At 38.7% G+C, this 20200-nt stretch overlaps 2 protein-coding genes across 21 annotated transcripts in view; one reads left to right on the top strand and one right to left on the bottom strand.

Moving 5' to 3' along the window:
* LOC113226209 (voltage-dependent L-type calcium channel subunit beta-2) overlaps nt 1-13762 on the top strand; it is a 240524-nt gene extending 226762 nt beyond the window's left edge. For 3 of the 20 annotated variants that reach the window (XM_026458764.1, XM_026458765.1, XM_026458766.1), the window contains exons 5-12: nt 3919-3936; nt 5123-5348; nt 5614-5737; nt 6790-6930; nt 7098-7265; nt 9212-9308; nt 11307-11372; nt 12960-13759. In XM_026458764.1, coding sequence (XP_026314549.1) covers nt 3919-3936; nt 5123-5348; nt 5614-5737; nt 6790-6930; nt 7098-7265; nt 9212-9308; nt 11307-11372; nt 12960-13387 — 1268 coding nt within the window. In that variant the 3' untranslated portion in view covers nt 13388-13759. Of the gene's footprint in view, nt 1-3918; nt 3937-5122; nt 5349-5613; nt 5738-5780; nt 5905-6789; nt 6931-7097; nt 7266-9211; nt 9309-10473; nt 10537-10646; nt 10996-11306; nt 11373-11757; nt 12341-12570; nt 12679-12959 lie in introns of those variants that run through there. The other 17 variants (XM_026458761.1, XM_026458758.1, XM_026458762.1 and 14 more) reach the window with 15 other exon arrangements.
* A 79-nt stretch (nt 13763-13841) lies between these two features.
* Nucleotides 13842-20200, bottom strand: part of LOC113226148 — a 91480-nt gene continuing 85121 nt past the window's right edge. The window contains exons 3-5 of the mRNA XM_026458678.1: nt 19492-19748; nt 15009-15186; nt 13842-14783 (exon numbers count right to left, since the gene is read on the bottom strand). Of these exons, the coding sequence (XP_026314463.1) occupies nt 14481-14783; nt 15009-15186; nt 19492-19748 (738 nt within the window). The 3' untranslated portion in view covers nt 13842-14480. The remainder of the gene's footprint in view (nt 14784-15008; nt 15187-19491; nt 19749-20200) is intronic.

Here is a 20200-nt window from a genome sequence, read left to right as displayed (position 1 = left end):
GCAAAGTTGACCTTCGTATGCTTATATCATACACCAGATGAAACGTATACCTTCAAGATTACACAAACTTGCTTTACTAAGTTACAAGCAACACTAACAAATCCGTTGAAGTTTATGGGATATTTATTTAAAGGAAAACAATACGCTACTTTAATGTAATACGACGCTTCATAATTGAATCAATAACGATAGCTATGTGTGGCACCACGGAAGAATAAGACAATGGAAGTGTCTTAAGCCTCAATTACTATCGCAACCGATGTCGCCAAAACGCATACAAACAAAATGATAAATACTATGAAATGTTGATAACGATTGGTCATAGTTTCTAATTTTAAAAGATTAAACAAATTCTAGATTGTTAATATAATTTAAACTTTACCCAGTCAGTATATCGTTGAAAGTTGAATACCTTTATAGCAAGTTAGGACGTTTTGATTATATATTGAAATTTTGATAAACATGCTGCCATTTTGCAGCCAGTAGCTGCGCTAAGACGAACGATTAACATCTAAACGAATAGATGATCAGAAAATTGAAAATGTATTAATATTACCGATGATTTCAAATACTATTACGAGTAATATTTTTAGTGCAGCTATCGTTTTTGCATTCCAAAACAGCACAATAAGGCATTTTTTCAAGATTTCGGAGAATTTACATAAAAACCATACCATACAAAGCAAAAATGTCGGATTAAGTTCAAGTAGGTCTTTCGAGACCTTATAGTTGCTAACTAAGGCTAACTTACCACTTCTACTGTATTTATTGTTCTGTGTGTGGCACTCACTGGAGTAAACGGTAAAAAATACCAGCGACCTAGTTCATCATTCAGAGAAATCTTCAAACAAACTGTTTACATCAAAAACAACATCCACTCCAATTTAATGAATTACAATATCATATTCATAAAACGTTTCCTCTGGTGTTCAGTACAACGCAGTTGTTTGTCACGGCGGACCGTCTTGCTCTTAAACTGCTAGCAGGCGCTAATAGAAAATTACAAAATAATTGCGAATGGCCTACGGTAACCATGCCTAACAATTTAAAGGGATCCTCTTGCAACCAACGTGGCACAATTCGGAGACCATGAAGTTGTACGGCTTGTCCGTAGTCTTAACAATGACGACACGGATGTTACTAAGATAAAGAGACTGCCTTACAAACCGCCTATGCCAAAATTAGTAAGTGTAAAAATGAGAACATTACATGAAGGCCGACCGATTAACCGACCTCAAAAGCTTGTGGATTTATTTGTTTAGTTTTATTGAAATTGGTTAGTGGAAAGTGGGTGAAATACAATAAACCAGATTCATCCCCTAATTTGATACCGTTAGAGGTGAAATTTTCTCTTCATACTTCAATGGGAAAGAATCATCGAAATTGGTTTAGAAATATGGGAGAAATCGCATAACATACAAGCAAAAAAATATACAGTGGAATTGAGAACGTCCACCTTCTTTGAAGTCGGTTAACAAGACTAAAAGTGTCGTAAATGACGAAATGTGACATTGAACTATTACAGAATTAAAAAAAAATCAATTTCTTTGAAACAAATCAAATCATAAGCCCTGTGCACAACCAGCCTGAGCAAGTGCTAACAGCAGAGTTGACACTATAAGGTCCTTTTCCATATAGGCAACATAGCGGGCAGTAGCAACCAGCCACAGCTTCCTTGATTTTGAGAACCATGTTTCATGAAGGTTTGTACCCGTAGTTAGGTACTCCTTTTCAGTTTGAACGAATGAGCTATATTACTAACTTCTTATTATCAAAAGGGAACAAAAAACCAAGATAAATTAGAACCCGTTTAAACCTATTTAAAAAACCTTTTTTTTTTTAAATTAAAAAGTTAAGTGCGCATTGGACCTCTATCTCACCTGACGGAAAGTGACGATGAGGTCGACAATGAAGCATGCACACCTAAATAATGCCTATTCACTCTCGCCTTGAAAAGGTCCAAGTTATAACGTTCAGGGAACAAGTCTGCAGGCAGGAAATTCCACTCCATAGCCGTTCACCATATAAATATGGAAGCGAAACGTTTCGTGCGAATCCTTAAAATGTCCACAACATAGGGATGGAACCCCAGTCTACGTCTAGCCCCCGATAATGGAAAGGGGAAGGCGGATTTAAGTTTATTTGAATACGAACATGGATCCCAAAAGTTAATACTAGCACATTTGAAATAAAAACTCGGCAGCCTTTTGTTCTCTCCTTCAGATTATTGGTCAAATATTGTCAGGTTGGTTGCCAAAAGATCACACAGCAGCAGAGAGCGAGGCGATCGTATCAGTGTCGTAGTCGTATCGTGCTCGGTGTCGGGTTATTGGCTCCTTTTATGTAAATATTACGATTTTCCAAATTTCTCTTTTATACACTTTGTAATTGCAAGTGACATAAATTATCTTCCCTTTACATATAGCATCACAATTATTATTACTTTATTGAATTGAATTCTAAAGTTGAACATCAACCTTTGTCAATAGACTTTGCCAAAGTGTGGCAATTGTGCAAAATACCGTGTCAAATTCTGTACAAAGAAACAAAGCTGTTCTGTATTTGCAGCGTATATGATTTAGAGCAAAAAATGTGTCACTTGTGATTACTTCACTTTTTTTATATATTTCCATTTTTAATAATACTTATTACAAAATTATATTTAAGTACGTATGTTATGTATGGAATGTTATAACTGCTTTGTACTACCATTCCATTGTCATGTCATGTCACTCAGACATGTTATGCACGACCCTGACACGTTCAAAATTCATGGAAGACACTAAGACAAATTATTATAAAACTTTCTAAATCTGCATATATTTTAAATTTAGAACAAACTTCACTATTTCATTCGGTATTTGAAAGCAATATACTCTGTCTTACGTGTAATGTACGTATAATGTAGTTTTACACTTTACAAAAAACGTAAAAATCTTCACAGCAGTGGCCTTTTAAAACTTTATTAAAACTAACAGAAATACAGTCGGCTATATTTCATCTACCACTTCTATAAAATACATACTTATAGATACCATAAATTTAAAAGATTTCATATTTCATTCTAAGCAAAGTTTTAATGCTTCAAAATAAATTATATTCTTATAATTTTGCAAATATAATATAAATGCCTCTGTGGCCGAACGGTTACCATGACTGCCACGCTGAGGCTCCAGATTCGATTCCCGGGCCGGGAGAAATATTTGTAAGGCCTACATTTATTTCTCTCGTGAGTTTGGGTGTAATTTGTGGTTGTCTATGTGTGTGACCATGGCACCCGCGACACAGGGTTTCCCTAGTGCGGGGCTATGTTGAGTGTGTGTGTGTGTACGCGTTATTAAATGAACTATTAAATCTATATCATATAATAAAGACTACTTTTCCTTTTTTTATCTTCTTCGCGAGTGTGATGAAAAAGAAAAACGTTGTATGCCACATGGGCGGAACAACAATTACAAACGTTCGGGCCATTGCAGATTGAATTTTTATAAAGAAGTTGTAACTAAAATGTGGACACGTATTAATAAGGATCGGCCTAAAAACACACCTATTCCGAAACATGTTATCTGCGATGTGAATTCGTGTTTGCGGCATCACTTGCAATTCGATAATTTCGACGAACGTGACGTCACACTTATGGTGACCACTTTTCAATGCATTACAGAAGAGCGTAGAGCCTCTTTCCATTAAACGGTAATCCACGCTATGACGAAGACTTTGTGTCGCGAAAGTGCATTGGTGGTCACGTGTTTCGGTTCACAGACGAATTGACATGCAGTGATAAAATTCTGATTTTACACAATTTCGTACAAACAATGGAATAGGCCGTGCATAGCACATATCATCAGTTGACCACTCGGTGGGACTGGCAGGAATTTCCTGGTTGCTCTACCGCACTCACTTTTGTCATGTTTTCAGATGTCTCCTTTGACCGAGGTAAGCTCACTCATACATCTCTATGACCAGAAAATGTTGCCATTTCTCCCTTTTTTTATTTTATTTTGTTTTATATTGTAACAGACTTCAAAAATAGAATGTTTACTAGAATATTTATTTCATCAAAAAAAAGTAATAAACAGTAGGTATGTATGTACTTCAATTTATATATTTGAATTTATGATTGAGTATCTTTATTTTACCTCCACTTATCATAAACAAACAAAGACTCACTGAAGAATACCTAAAGGTATCTATGTGTGATCCTATGATTACTCAGTGTTGTCTCGTTGTTGTTGTGCTCCCCAATCCGTGCAATAATTTTGAAGTCTGTTATACATATTTATGATTATTATTTAAAAATATTGTACATTATTTTTATTTGCAATAGTATCGTGGCCATGCCATCCCATATCCATCTCCCATTAAAATCCCTTTTATTTTAAGGTAAATTTCAACTTGAGGAAACACTAAATAAATTATTCAATAGCAACAATGTTATATAGTTTTTCCTCGAAACATTTTTTTAAATTATATGTATTTATTTATTTTTATTATTTTCGTTTTGAACTACATTCTTTCCAGCTGATGTCTTGTCTGTGTTGCTACGCATCCTCCCTAAACGCGTTTGGATGTATTTAAAAGAAACTGAAATTTTCTATTAATGTAAAAATAATATTGAACGCTTTGCATTGCCAATATTGATGTTGTGGAGTGTAACTAATCCCTTTTCAAGGTCCTATGTTATATGTCCCCATCTAAATGTTATATGGCTGTGGTCCCTATGTCCTTGATAGCATGCTATACGTAGGAAAGCATGGTACAGTGTAGGTTTTATTATATACTTGAAGAAATTAATACAGAACGTACAAAAAAGTAAGAATATATTTTATTATCCCGAATTTAATCTTGTCTCGATTTCCCCCAATTCATTGCGGGACGCGGAGTGAATTTGTCACGAGAAGTGAATGTCTAAATGAAACTCATAAGTTTTCTTGTTGTAACGAACCGCATGCTGAAAATGTCAGCGATTGTATCTGGCAAGTTTGTTATATTTGATAGCTACCTATGTACCTGAATGTCCCTACTACTTTTAAATAAGTATTCAAATTAAAAATACAAATTCACTTCAAAGGCTCAATCGTGTGCCCCATAAGCACTGCCCCAGCATGGCATCCTCCCACAGGTGAAGATTCAGACGGCGCGGGGCGAGGGAGGGGCGCAGGCGCCCTCCCCGCAGGGAAAGAGAAACGCAAGCCGTTTTTCAAAAAACAAGAAGCCTGTACGCCGTATGACGTGGTACCTTCCATGCGACCAGTGGTCCTCGTTGGACCCTCGCTCAAAGGGTACGAGGTCACGGACATGATGCAGAAAGCGCTCTTCGACTTTTTAAAGAGACGGTTTGAAGGCAGGTGAGTGACGGATGCCCATACAATTAGAGTGAACGTGTATTCTATCAATTTTCCAGTGATAGACGTTAGAATATTAAGAAATTAATAAGTGCTATTGACCGACTAAATTAAATGTCGTCCATACCATTATGTGCTTATAACCAGCTAACCCTATGTAACTCACCAAATAATCATTACCATGAACATGAATATAAGACGCAAGTAATTTGAAGTAGAAGTAGCAAGAGGATTAACCGCATGTGCGATAACCCGAAAATGATTACAGGATTATAATAACGAGAGTGATGGCAGACATTTCACTGGCCAAGCGCTCGCTCCTCAACAACCCCTCGAAGCGCGCGATCATGGAGAGATCCAACTCGCGATCTACCTGCCTCGCCGAGGTGCAGGTACGTGCACAGCACACGACTCACCGCCAGTGTCACGTTGCAGGATCATCATTACGCGGGTCACCGCCGACATCTCGCTGGCGAAGCGCTCCTTGCTCAATAACCCGCCCAAGAAACCGATCATGGACAGGGCGAATTCCAAATCCAATTGCATACAAGAGGTTCAGGTGCGGACGTTAGGTCTAACATCCGCTTGTTTCGATAGAAGTGTGGCCCGTTCACTGACATGCTCCAGTTTGCTCGTACTCGTGCAGTGACTCATTGCCCTTTGATTGCTTCCGTTTTTTGGCGAACCTTAACATGTCGATAGTCTTGTGACCGTTAACATTTTGTAAAGTGGATTTTAATCTATTGGATATTATGCACACACAATTTTAGGCTGACAATCTGAACCCTTCAACAGCACCTCACTAAACCGTCCATTGTAGCATTCGTATCAATCAGTAATATATAGTTATCTGAGATTGTCATCCTAGAAGGTTTACATATTTGCCTCTGTTTGCTGCGAGTTTTATTTCCATAACGCCTTGTTTCGGTCAGTAGCTAGTTGACTTTCATATAACATGTAATGTAACTAACTCGACTAACGTGAAATGCATCAAAGCCTGCAGTCTGATATTCCTTGAAATCCAATAATAAAACAATACGATTGTTGCCCAGCAAGATGAAGATACAACCCGAACTAAAAAGATCCTGAGCACACACGTTAAACACACTTTATAGTTGATATACACTTCAATAATATGTAATAATGTATCTATTATGTCCACCAAGTGAAAAGATATTGCTTACTACTACCTGCCTAAATAGTATCAATCTTAGATACGTACCTGTCCTTTCGTAATATAAAACCCACTCTTAAGACTTGCTTTCGTTATAAGCGTTTTTCAGGCTTTTTTTATTAATTTCGTTAATCAAAGAGAGGAAACGTCAATGTCCACAAATCATGTGCCATCTACCTATATATTTTTAACATTCTATTTCTTTGCTGAAAAACGCTCATTCTATACAGTATGCAATGATTCTTTGCGAAGTATAAGGTTAATGCACAGGCGGAAATCGAGCGGATATTCGAGCTGGCGCGGACGCTACAGCTGGTGGTCCTGGACTGTGATACCATTAACCACCCCTCTCAGCTCGCCAAGACCTCATTAGCGCCCACCATCGTCTACCTTAAGATCTCCAGCCCGAAGGTAAGCAAGCAACTTACATTCTTTCAACGGATTCTTTCTGCATGTGCGTTTTGGCTACCAAACGAACTGCTTTGAATTTGACTAACCTGACAATATCTTAATTAAAGTCATTTGTGCCAAGATTAACACTATATCTTTAGTAAAAGGAATGACGTATGCTGTTGCAGGTGTTGCAGCGGTTAATAAAATCACGCGGCAAAGGACAGAGCAAGAACCTGTCAGTGCAGATGGTGGCAGCAGAAAAACTGGCGCAGTGTCCACATGAAATGTTCGACCTCATACTGGATGATAACCAGCTCGACGAAGCATGTGAGAAAATCGCGGAATATCTCGAGGTCAGTTAATACACACTCACGATATGTATCCGGGTCTTAAAAAGAATTTAGTATTGCTCAAATAATATACTCCCCTGTAAATTAATTTCCAAAATCAAAATTGAATTCTCAATACTAAACTTCCCACTCTGAACACAGTTTTTGAATATCCGAAACGAAGGAGATATACATTGAAAATACTAGTAGGACTAGCACGACAGGGCGCGACTTGTGCGAAAGCGACATAAAGCGCGAGATCTTTATGCGAGAATAGCAGTGAAAAGGTTATAAACCGCCAATAGGGAGCAATAAAATAGATTTCTCGATCCACATGAATTTATTGCATAAGGGAAAAAACGAAAAGAAAGATCCGAAAGGCCGTATTTTTTACAAATATTATTGGATTTTAATGGTATTAAAGTACATGATTTACAATGGAAAATGATAAAAACAGATCAAAATTTGTGATGAAGACGAGCTGAAGTGTTCGCGTCAGACATTAGGTAGAAAGTGACGACGGAACGAAACAAAGTGGGAATGTCGAGGGAAAGTAATTAAAGAACGATTCAAAATTTGAACATAAGTGGCCAGGAACCAGAGAAAAGGTGATAAAAAGGTGGGATGACGACGGAGGAGGTCGCATCGTCACAGCTGTATCTCTTGGCGAGAATAGCAGTATCTCGCGCTTTGTGTCGCTCGCGCGCTAGTCACGCCGTGTCGTAATAACCCTACAGAAGATGTTAATTAATACCAACTTATGTTACATCATTATCAGCAAAGCACGTAAACAAACAAACAAAAACGGCTACTACAGCTTCTATGTAAAATGCACAACGTATAAGGAAGACAAGGAGAGTACTTTGCAGAGGACAACGATATATATTAAGAGTAACAGAGAGCTGATCAGGTTGTAACTGGGCCACCACATTCTGTCTTTATGGAATATTTCAGTATCTTCTGAAGTCATATGTCTAGTCTTTGCTTGATGCCGCCGATATTAATAAAATCTTTATCAAGCAGAAACGTGCGATTAAGGCAATTTACAATCTGGGCCCCAGAGTGTCTATGAGAGATAAGTTTAAAGAGATTAACATTCTTACACAAATATCACAGTACATTTATGAAAATGTAATTTATAGGAAATGAAACTATTTTTCCGGATTTAAATCGCGTATATTTGTTTTTTCAAACCGAAGGAACAAGAACACTCAGCGGGCAATGGAGAGAGCGATTCTCGGTATTTCCCTACGTGATAGAATAAAAAATGAGGAAATCCGTAGGAGAACTACGGCAACCGACATAGCTCGAAGAATTGCTCAGCTGAAGTGGCAGTGGGCGGGGCACATAGCTAGGAGAACCGATGGCCATTGGGTTGGAAAGGTTCTTCAACGGCGACCGCGCTCCGGACGACGCTCAGTGGGTAGTCTCCCCACGAGGTGGACCGACGATCTAGTAAAGGTCGCGGGAAGCCGATGGATACGGGCAGCGCAAGACCGATCATTGGGGGAGGCCTGTACCCTGCAGTGAGCGTCGTATGGCTGAATGATGATTCAATATTTGCTGTTTATGAAGTTTAAAACAAAACTTTATACTATTACACCACTTCTGCGTACTTTGATGACAAAAATCCATGATAGCGACCCGTTTCGCTCTTGCAGGCATTCTCGATCTAAGATGTCTGAAATAAATATTGTAAATGATAAACGTGTTCAAATGTATATTTACAAAGGCAACCCTTAAAGTTTCTTACTGATTCTCCTCAGGAGTGCCTTACGAATGAGCAGTAGAGTTTAATCAATATGACTATTTCAAGTGTAACTTGATTACCTATGAAATAAAGAGGATTAGACTTTGACGTAGTGTTGTCATAGTTTCGAAGAAAATGAGCTACTAATATTAATGGAAAGAAAGTGAAATAATGGGATTACAGCAGGATTTATAGCACCCGTGATAATATGGAATTACAGAAGTACTGGCGCGCGACACACCCGCCGGCGACAGCGCCGCTGTCGCGTCCGCTGCCGCACGCCGCACCGCACCCGCACCACGCCCAGGCCCAGCCTGGTGAGTACCATCACAGTCACCAACACTATAACTATATATACACGCACGTTCAATGTATTCTTGCTCAAAGTTGCTCGGAAATGATGTTATTATTGCCAAATATCGAAGATGCAAACCTATTTGCAGTCCTACTGAAATCCATTATATTATCCACTACATTTTTTCTGATTACGTGGCACACGTAACCTTAACCTTATAAGCGATGGAAGAGATGTTTTTCACTGTATACTGAACGATTTTAATTAAATTTACCATCTTCTACTGATTATTTCCTTGCTTTCTTTGAGGAAAACTCTGTGTAATATTATGCCGCAAAGGAAATAGCAATTGCTGAAATCGTTTCATAGAAGCAACTCGTACTCATTCAGCACTTGTTTATTTTCTGTGGCAGTATAGTAGATACCATTATGCGACGTTAAAAATCTTAAAAAGTTAGTATTGAAAGTCCGAACAGAACCAAATGTTTTTTTTCTTTTCAAAAATTCAAATTGTGTTCTGATCAGTGAGGGCGCGTTTGCATTATGTCGTGACGACAGATAGTCGTGCCTTGTATATTTAAATGAAGTTATTCACACATGGAACAACACGATCAACTGTCGTTTACGACTTTTTTGACATTACGACGACATACTGTCATGACAATGGAAAGAGCTAGAACGACAGTCGTCTGATGATAAATAAAATGTCACGATAAAAATGTGATGACAGATAATCGCAACTTTTTTAATTTTTTTTTTATTTATCTTGTCAATTACATTTTTCAACTTCAACTTCAAACTATTCTGTCGTGCAAATGATAAGGCTGCTGCCGTAAACCAATAAATTGTCGCCACGATCTAGTGGGAACAGCTAAACACGACAGTCGTCCAACAATAAATAAAACGTTACGACATAATGGGTACGCGCTCTAAACAGTAGGGCTCGCACGACAAGGAGCGACTTCCGCGAGAGCGACATACGATGTGAGACATAGCTATTCTTGCGTAGAGAATGGCAATATATCGCGCTTCTATGTCGCTATCGCGCAAATCGGGCCTTTTCGAGCTAGCCCCACAGGACACTGTTATTCCGATTGTCTATTTTTATTTGTTCGATTCAGTCACGTCTTTCTTATATTGGATACGACGACCATTGCAACAATGTCTAAGTAAAAACGTTTTCTCAGAGTACTCGTATCAAACATGGAAGAAGTTTACATGAAATCAGATTCAAGAGGAGAAAACTATAGGTAGAGATATTTTACAAAAATTTAAAACAAACGTGGCGCTGCATTTATGTTCTAAACTTATATCAGTGTTGTCTATTTGCAAAACGTTTAATATGTACTTATACTTACAGCTGAAACATATATGTGTACATATGAATGGTTGAATCATATTACATACTAACATTAAGAGACTTTGTCAGAATCTATCCCATACGGAAATGTACAAGGACGACTTAAAAATTCCTAGCTGTCCAGTTCAAAGAAGGCCTAGCAACTTTTTGAGCATCCCAAAACTTTTACTTTGCACTTACAAATAGTGCAGGCGTTCATATACATAATATTTGGAACTATACCCGTGGAATATCCTAGAAGGTAATACTTTTATCGAGTACTATAAGTTTAAGAGTCGATTCATTTGACAAAGCGATAGACGTGTATTCAGTTATCTTTAGCAAAACACGTTCAGATGGCATACCAACGCTCTATTAATTGAATTGAAAAATGAATTAAATTCGTGTAGTTGTATGTAAGTGAGCATAAGCAGGGGGGGGGGGGGGGGGGGGGGTTTGAAGACGCGTGTAACGCTTATCATCTGAACCTGCCCTCAGAGTTAATAGATATTATGGGCAGCCCTTGAAACGTCTTGGTACGTAACAATTTACCATTTGGGGCAACTGCGATTAGAGATCCTGACATTGTCAATTTGGTAACTCATAATATAGGCCTAACCCAATCGAGCCCGAGCAACGACCATTGTGTAACTTGTATATAACCGTATTATGTAACTGTTGATCCCCCCGCACACCCCGGAGGCCATCGCGAGCGAGCAGACTCCTACACATACGAGAGGGATAGAGGTAACTAACCAATCACTCACTCATATAACTACATATATTATTAATCGTTCTTTACAATATTGACATTTCACCTTCATTTCGTAGCAGAGAGTGTCCAACTAAAAGTAGAGCTTTTATTTCAGAAAACTTTATGGAGTCTGCATTAAACCTGTAGTATTATATTTATTTTATTTGCATGATCTGTATGTCATTAGCCGCTACAAACAATCCTGACAAGCTAACTGTACATTAGGAAATGTAATGTAATTTTTTAGTTCACATAAATGTAGTTGTAGTATCACTGTTTAATCGTTATAGATTAAGTGAATGTTGTGTCGAATCCATACAGCGGTGTAAATAAACAATTTCCCAGAATGTCGCCCACTGATTCCCCTGTTCATTTCAGTACAAGCCTCAGGACAAGCCCACTAACCGCCGAGCGAAGAGCATTTTTCCAGTAGCCTTTTAGCAACTGCCGCCGCCGCGACGGCACACAGGTTCCGACCAATTTCTAGCGGCTCTCGACCGCCTCTTTTAACTATAACCTAAACCTTGGAAATGGTTCTCCTTCAATGTCTTCGTACGGTACAAATTTTATGGAAATATCGAACGAATCAACTTGTACTATTTGTTGTGACCTATCGTTGTCTATCGTGACATTATCTATGTATAACAATTAGACTTATTCTACACTACCTACATACTAAATGTGTTTACTATCCTATGCGATATGTCCATAAAATTTTTTCGTCGAGGTACTCACAAAGGAGACACCTTTCTCGGGCCGCTTTTCTGCTGATTGAGGGTGTCGCTTTACTAACTGTTTCGTCTCGTTTTCGCAGCGACTGGACGTCCGTTGCTGGACCAACTGTTGTGTACCTTGTTCAGCTGTTTTACGTGGCTCATATTTTGCTCCTTGAGTTTGCTCGCCACCGTACTCATATTCTCACATTGTTGGATTTTTATATAATTTCAAGAATTGTAAACATTTTGTGCCCCGAAAAATAACTAACTTCCCAAAAATGAGCAAAAGTTGGCATGCAACTCAAGATGACTATCATTACCGTTCAATTGGATTTCTTAGCATGAAGAAATCTAAACGAATACTCGGTCGCAGTGATCCGAGATCCCAGAGCCTAGCAGTCTCCGTTCGTGTCACCACGTCACGTGGCCAGCAGTCGCGGACGGCGCGTGACGGTGACGATCCGCTTGTCCGCAGCACCGGCGACGCCACCCGCCGCCGAGGTGGTGCTGCCGTGCCCCGGCAAAGTGCGCACCTCCGGCGAGCTGATCATGCAGATGTCTCTCAGTCTAGTCTCGTAGGGCCGTAAGTCGGGTGATCCCCGCGTGCCTCCTCTCTGGCGTCCGCACATGTACAGCGACGTCATCGCCTCGTGTGCTGTTTGCCGTGTGTCTTTTGATTTTGTTTCGGTTGGGATACACTCATTTCATACTATGTCCATTAGTCATAGGTAACTCAATGTGTGATTGAAGGTTTAGTTTCTGTGTTATTGGATGGAATGTACCTAAATGAAAGCATCCCAATCGTCCATCGTCCCGCATGTTCAGAACCGTTTTGATCTTCGCTAAGAGTGTGGTATGTCACAGGGGGCCGATCGCGCGCGGCGCGGCCGGAGCGGCTGGAGGAGGAGTACTACGGACGCGAGCGGTACGCGCGCTACGGGCGCGATTACACGCGGGACCATTACCACGAGGGCTACTCGCACGACTATCCGCCGCACGGCGACGCGTACGACCGCGACGCGTACGGGCACGACTACACGCGGGACACGTACGGCCGCGACGAGTATGCGCGCGAGAACTACGGGCCGCCGCACGCGCGCGACTACGAGCGCGCACACGCGCACGCGCACGCGCGCGACGGCTACGCGCGGCACGCGCAGGACTTCTCGCGGCGCGACGAGCGCGAGCGCGACGAGCGGGGCGCGCGCAGGCCGCTGGCGCCCGCCGCGACGCTGAGCGAGCGCGAGGGCGACGACTACGCCGCGTCGCGGCGCGCGCTCAACGCCGTCTAGTGCAAGTGCTTCAGGGACCGGTTGTTTTGCGGTTCGTGCATCCTTAACGTTTCGTTGTCGCGCATTCTCGCGCCGGACGCTGTTTCGATTCGCTGAGCTTGGTGCCCCGCTTGGCGCGGCCCGGACTGGTGCGCGCTCTTTCCTTTGCACGCGAGTGGCGCTAGGGGAGAGAGTAGTTTAGGCTAACGTTCGCACTCGAAGGTACGGAGCTCGCGTCGAATGTGTAAATTTTACATATAAAAGATAATTTTAGTACCGTTAGATATTATCCGTTTCCCATTTTTTGAACATACATACTCTGTAATTATATTGCATCGTCTATACTTCATTGTTGCAATCATTTGTAAATAAAAATACTTTATATCGATTATGGAAATTCATTTACCTATTTTATCCCCGTTCATTAGATACCATGTGAATTATAATTAAAATAAAAGGACTAGTTGTTATGAAAACATATTGCAGTTTATTACAGGCATATTCAGTAAATTTCAGGATGTGTAACATCGTGCGGCGGCGTTCGCACAAATAAATTAAACATACAACGCTTAACAGATAAATAGCTCTCTAGCTCTCAATCGCTGCCTCTTTGGTCTCTACTAGCTAACCTACGTAACTCTATGTACAAATTCACAATCCTGCTTACATCGGTATACGTTGCAATTTGGTCTCCGTCTGTGACAATCCGGACAAACACTGGTAAGACTAGACATACAGCGAACAATAAATTCTTTCGGGTCGATTCTTTACAGTTAATAAATCTAAATATAAACTGCCCAATTTGTAACAAGATACATTGTGATTTTCATCTAAAGTACCACTATTTTTTGTGTTAGGTACAAGTATTAGTAAATATATTGCAACATCTCTTTGGTTTCACACATCTTAAAGAGATTACCAAAATTATAAACAATCGGGGTTGAATTCGCATTTACATTTCACTTTAACGCCTACCCTGAGGTAATAGCAAAGTACTTATTTACACTTAACTTATTATTTACAACAGGCGTTTACGAGTCCTCACTGACACTTTTCTCCACTTGCAGTATTCCCTGCACCACTTTCTGCCGAATTGAGACAAGTGGACGGCTAGTCAGATGTAGAGATAGTCGTTTTTTGTTTCTCGACAGTAGCTTATGCTTGGAAATTTATAGACAGGGCTGTATCTTTTATGATCATTATCTGACTCTAAAGAAAGCGCTGAGAGGGCTCGTGAAGGTTCATCCTCTTCTTCGATGGGGTCACTTGATGAAAGTGCGCGGGGTGGAAGCGGAGGCGCGCGAGGATTGCGCCGCACTCTGAAATGGCAATCGGTGTCGGGGTCCCACGATCGCTGCACTAACAGAGGCAAATCGTCGGGGTGGAGTTTGCGCTCATACTCTTGTGATGGACACACCTGAAATAACCGAAAAAAAGCTTTGAAGACAAATTTTATTGCTACTCTTTAATAAAATAATAAAGAAATTCAACATATTTGTGTGGTTTAAAGCTACTAATAGAAGAGAAAACCATACATTTCCTTCCAGATATTTTTTGTTATGATGACATTACTGCGGTGTCAACAACTTAGACTTATTATGTTCTTTTCAGTAAGGTATAAAAATAATGTTTAAAAACTAACCTCATAAAGCGAAAAGCGTTCAACTCCTTCAGTAGAATCATAACAATGCAGCAAAATCGCGAGCAGTTCATCTGCAGTGGTGCGCTCGCTGGTAAGGATACACTTGTACTGCGACGAGGACATCAACGCAGAGTCGTAGATCTTCACTAACCCACCTGGTCGCATTTGCAGAGAAAATCTGAAAATAAATAAACGAGAAATATAATACGATTTACAACCAATTATAATAATATAAAAGAGCCTGATACAAAGTTGCAAGCAACCTCTGACTTAATTATATAAAACAAAATATTGCAATTTCATTTTGTAAGGTGTTTCATGATTCGTTCATTTAAAGTATGTATGTTCATATCTAGATCAGGTTATGATATATAAACAATAGCTACAGGTTGGTTAAATAGATTTAAAAAATTGTAAAATACAATTCACGAAACTAATATCCAAATCCAAATGTAATTTATGTAGTTATTTGTATTGGTTATTATTATTCATAATACTATTACACATACTCAAGAGAGAACATAGTTACTTTAAAACATCTACCTTAAACACTTGCACAAACATACCCTTATATCTTAACACCTCACTCTGATATAAATAAAAGTTAACTATTCATAAATCTATTATCGTCTAAGTACTCTTTAAGAGATCGTTACCCCAAACTACAAACACAGTTTTGACTGTCAACATATGGGGTAACACGATCCATATGGTCAATAAAGCTTTTTACCGTTTTTATTTTGTTAAAGACAGAAATAGCGACGGAAGGGGAACGACGGAAGACAGTTTTTAGATCTTGTGACATGGTGGTCTGAGTCGACGACGTTGACAACACGTAATAATGATCTAAGGACTTCGAAGCCCCGAATGGAAAAACATTTTGTATGAAAAACAGGAGACTTCGAACAATTATGTGGTTTTGGAAAGGATGACAAGTGTTATAGTGATTTGGATGTCCCAAAATGGATATACATTTTGTATGAAAATCACGGAACTTCGTGTTTCATGGTAAGAAGTCCTATAGTTTTTATTTTAAACAGAAGATAGAGGACGCTGTGTAGAATTTCGCATTGAAAGAATTTGGTCATTAGGAGTGTTCGTTTTTGGACAGTGATAATGATAATCAAACTATGGATACTTCTACCTCTATTTTTTCATGTAAATTATTATAATATGAAAAAAATGAAAGTGGAAGATGATATAACAGAGTTATGAAGGGAGTCGGTGTTATATAAAACTTATTCGGGGTAACCTAACTCTTCATATTAAAATTGAAAAAATTTAGTCTATAATAAAATTCCTTTTGACAGTCGCAATGACTTGGTTTTGGGACGTTGTAACGTGAAAAAGAAATGAAAGATTTATAATAAGTGATGTAGGTGGTAAGTGTTATTGTTGACTTACTTATGCGAAAAATAACAAATAATTCACTAAAATTCGATCGACGACAACATTTAGTAGTTTAATAGGAGATATCTGGTATTTAGTACGATAGGAGACACCCTATTAAATACCAGGCAATTCGAAGTTTGTAAGAACCTAATAATTCAGCTAATATTCTTCAATCATCGGATTGCAGAGGGAATTGAGGAAATAGAACCACTATGCTTCTTTACTACCTTTGTATATTTGTTATCAACTTAACGATCCTTGATGGAGAATGATATGTAATATGTAATTTAATGACAACAATATTATTGTTAATGGTGAAATGGAATACAGGCACATGTCAACTTATGTCTAAGGGTGAAGGGCGCAGTGGTAGTGCCCTTCAGATCTTTGCAATTTATAGCTGTGAGTGGCACTGTAACTGTTATGGACAGGTGTGTAGCTTACCATCAAGCGCACGACTTGCTCGTCCCGACACTTGAGTTTATAAAAAAAATGTTAATTGTCTAATTATTGTGTATTTTTAATATAATTTTCGAGAACAAATTACAAACTCGAATATTTTCTCCGAAATAACGTTTGTTCGAATTTTCATTACACCGAAAATCGAATTATAACAAAACCGCTGTTCTTTCAGGATATGTTGGATGTTTCTCGCAAAGACACGATTAAGTTCAGTTAGGTTAGGTTAAGTTAGGTTTAAAAGAAAAAACACTGTCCTCTCAAAATTACTTTCGAGGTTATGAAAATTCGAGCAAACGCTATTTCTGGAAAACGTCATTGCGGACTTATAGGTAACCATAATTTTCATATTTATTTGACGATCTCAATATAATTTCTTATTTTTCGACACGTGGTACAACTTATACTGTAATATTATATTAGAGAAATAAATCAATCTGAGTCTAATATACCTAATAATTGAGTAATAAAGATGACATTTGAAACGTTTTCAATAAGCACAACTCTAGCAACCAAGTTATCCAAACTAATTGACGGTCCCTACGTTGCACCTGACTTTAAAAACTATATAAAATACTTTATAGCAAGTAGTAATTACAATAATAGAGCATACAACTACTTAATAAGCTACTTCTGTACCCACTGACCACCTGTGCCTAACGACTTACACACAGACACTGTAATTAAGATACAATAACGCTATATAAACGTCATGTTAGATAATTGTACAGTGTGATCTAGAGTAATCGTGATGTTTCATAAGTAGAGTATGTGGACTTTATTATGTATATATTATATTGCTCTATATTAGCAGTAAGCATATCGGCTGTGAAGAAAAAAATTGTTTGCGTTATTTATATAGCATTTGCCCCCGTAGCATGGCTACACATCTATGCATCAATTTTATCGGGAGACGCGCGATAAAATTGGAATAAGCACGCGCTATTGGCTGTGTCAATCAGCCCTCGTGACATGGCTACGAGGACTGTATTTATTAATGAAAATACGTAATTTTTAAATATTTTTATTACACATACACTACGTATTTTTATTTAATAATGGTAGGTATATAAATGACGGAAACAATTTTTTTCTTCACCTGTAAAGTCAATGCAATGTTGTCAAAATTGAGATAGTACCGGTTGCTAGTTCACAGTCGATATGCTGAGCATACCAGCTGGCTGCACAGTAAGGTTAAATTAACAAGCTCTCGGTCAGCTTATACGAACAAAATTTTTACGTAGAATTAGCTATAAAAATTAAAAAGGAAGCAAAGTGTTCTAAAAATATTTTTGCTGCGCCTTGCAAACTTTGTACTTTGGCTTTTACGTCTTTTTCCCCTGAAGTAACGACATGTAGGAACGACAAAAAAGGTCACAGACAAGTTATTACAAGATATTATTCATTTGGGAAAATGCCTTCGTAAAGAACGCATATGCATTCTTTACGAAGGCATTTTCTATTTTAAACTTTTACAACAATTAAGACTTATTGTGCAGCTAACTCTCAATTATTTAAAAAAAATAGAGATAATACTGGTCAGGATAATCACGTAAGTACTTCATCAAAGTTATGCAACAAATACAAAGTAATGATATAATATTATATCTACGCGACGTCGAGATAGTTAAAACTTATTTAACTTTCTTCACAAATTGTACGTAATTCTGTGTACCTAAATAAACATAAACTTGGTAATACTACGAATACCTCTAGTTGTATTTACAATAAAATGTGTGTGAAAACAGCTAACTATAAACAATAAATCAATGAAAAATGTATCAAGTTTATTAACAAGCCCCTAAAATCCAAGCAGACTGGTCCTATACAAAAAACTACGAAAATAAAGAATTATAATAGTAACAATACACAATAACATATATAATAATAATATATATATAGAATAATAATATATATAGATAAGAAAGAATATTTAGAGGTAATATGCTAATTCGTCACACAGCCTTATCAAAAGTTTTCCTTGGAGTCGGTCATGACCGCTCTAAGTAAATAACTATGCGTAATATAATGAGTCATATAGTGTGTAAGAGATTCAAACTTTGGACTGCCAATATTCTAAGTACCATGCGTAATAGAAACGTGGAAGGATCTATAGAATGCGTGAGGCAGAGAAACAAAACAAGCGCTCGATCCTATATCGAAAACAGTCTATAAAATTCATACCCCTTCATTCCTGTTAAATATCGATACTTTAGAGTAGAAAGGGTATAAAAGCCAATCTACAAAGTTTATGAAATTAGTGAAAGACAATATTTTCTAAACGTTATGGTTCAAGTCTTATTTGTTTTTAAATCTATGTTTACGTAAAAAAGCTAGTACTGCCACGCAGAGGTCACAGGTGCGATCCCGCGCCGGGAGAAATATTTGTATGGCCTACATTTATTTCTCTCGTGAGTTCAGATGTAATTTGTGTTCGTCTGTGTGTGTCCATGGCACTCGCGACACAGGGTTTCCCTAGTGCAGGGTTATGTTGAGTGTGTGCGTTAGTATATGAAAATTAAATATTAAATATGCAATATAATATAATCACTTTAATATTTTTATTTATTTGAATTTGCATTATTAATAAAGGTTGATCTGGTTGAAGTGTTACTAAATAGGTACTACTTACTTGGAATATCCCTTAGGATGGCAAGCCTGCAACGCTGCAGGTCTGGCGTCGTCATCCAACACCAGTGTGGTTCGCAGACCAGCAGCTCTGACTCTCACTTCCATGCTTAGATAGAAGAGCCTTGGATCCCTGTGCCGCATCCGAAACTTGCCCAAGAGCGTGGACACGACTTCCCTTGCTCGCGTGCCCCATGTCACCGAGAGGGTCTTGTATTCGATGTCAGGTCGGAGACAACGCGCGAAAACTTTAATTGTCGTCTGTAACAAGGGAGATAAGTCATATTAATAAATGATATGTCTCAAACTAGCGAATTCCCTGTACTATGGGTACCAGAGAACGGAATTCACTCTGGGGCACTTCCCAGAGCACCCAGCCCATAATCAATTTAGAAAAGTTCTATTCCGAAATTATTAATCCTGTCAGAATCTTATTTTTGTAATATCAAGTGATGGGACGAACAAGTCGTGCGCCTGGTGGTAAACTACACGTCCTTAACAGTTGCAGTGCCACTCAGAGCTTTAAATCGCAGAGATCTAACTCCAAGTGTCACTCGGAAAGATCGCAAAGATCTCAAGGGCACTGCCACTGAGCCTGTCACCCTGAGACATAAGTTGAGTCAAAACCGGAACACAGAAATACTAACATTACTGCTTGGCAGCAGAAATAGGTAAGGTGACAGTACTTTCCTGGACGAACTCTTTCCGTTAGG

The sequence above is a fragment of the Hyposmocoma kahamanoa genome, unplaced genomic scaffold (genome assembly GCF_003589595.1).
Source record: "Hyposmocoma kahamanoa isolate Upper Pololo Valley unplaced genomic scaffold, ASM358959v1 182, whole genome shotgun sequence".
In the NCBI taxonomy this organism is placed as follows: Eukaryota; Metazoa; Arthropoda; class Insecta; order Lepidoptera; family Cosmopterigidae; genus Hyposmocoma; species Hyposmocoma kahamanoa.
This window is presented reverse-complemented; position numbering and strand designations above follow the sequence as displayed.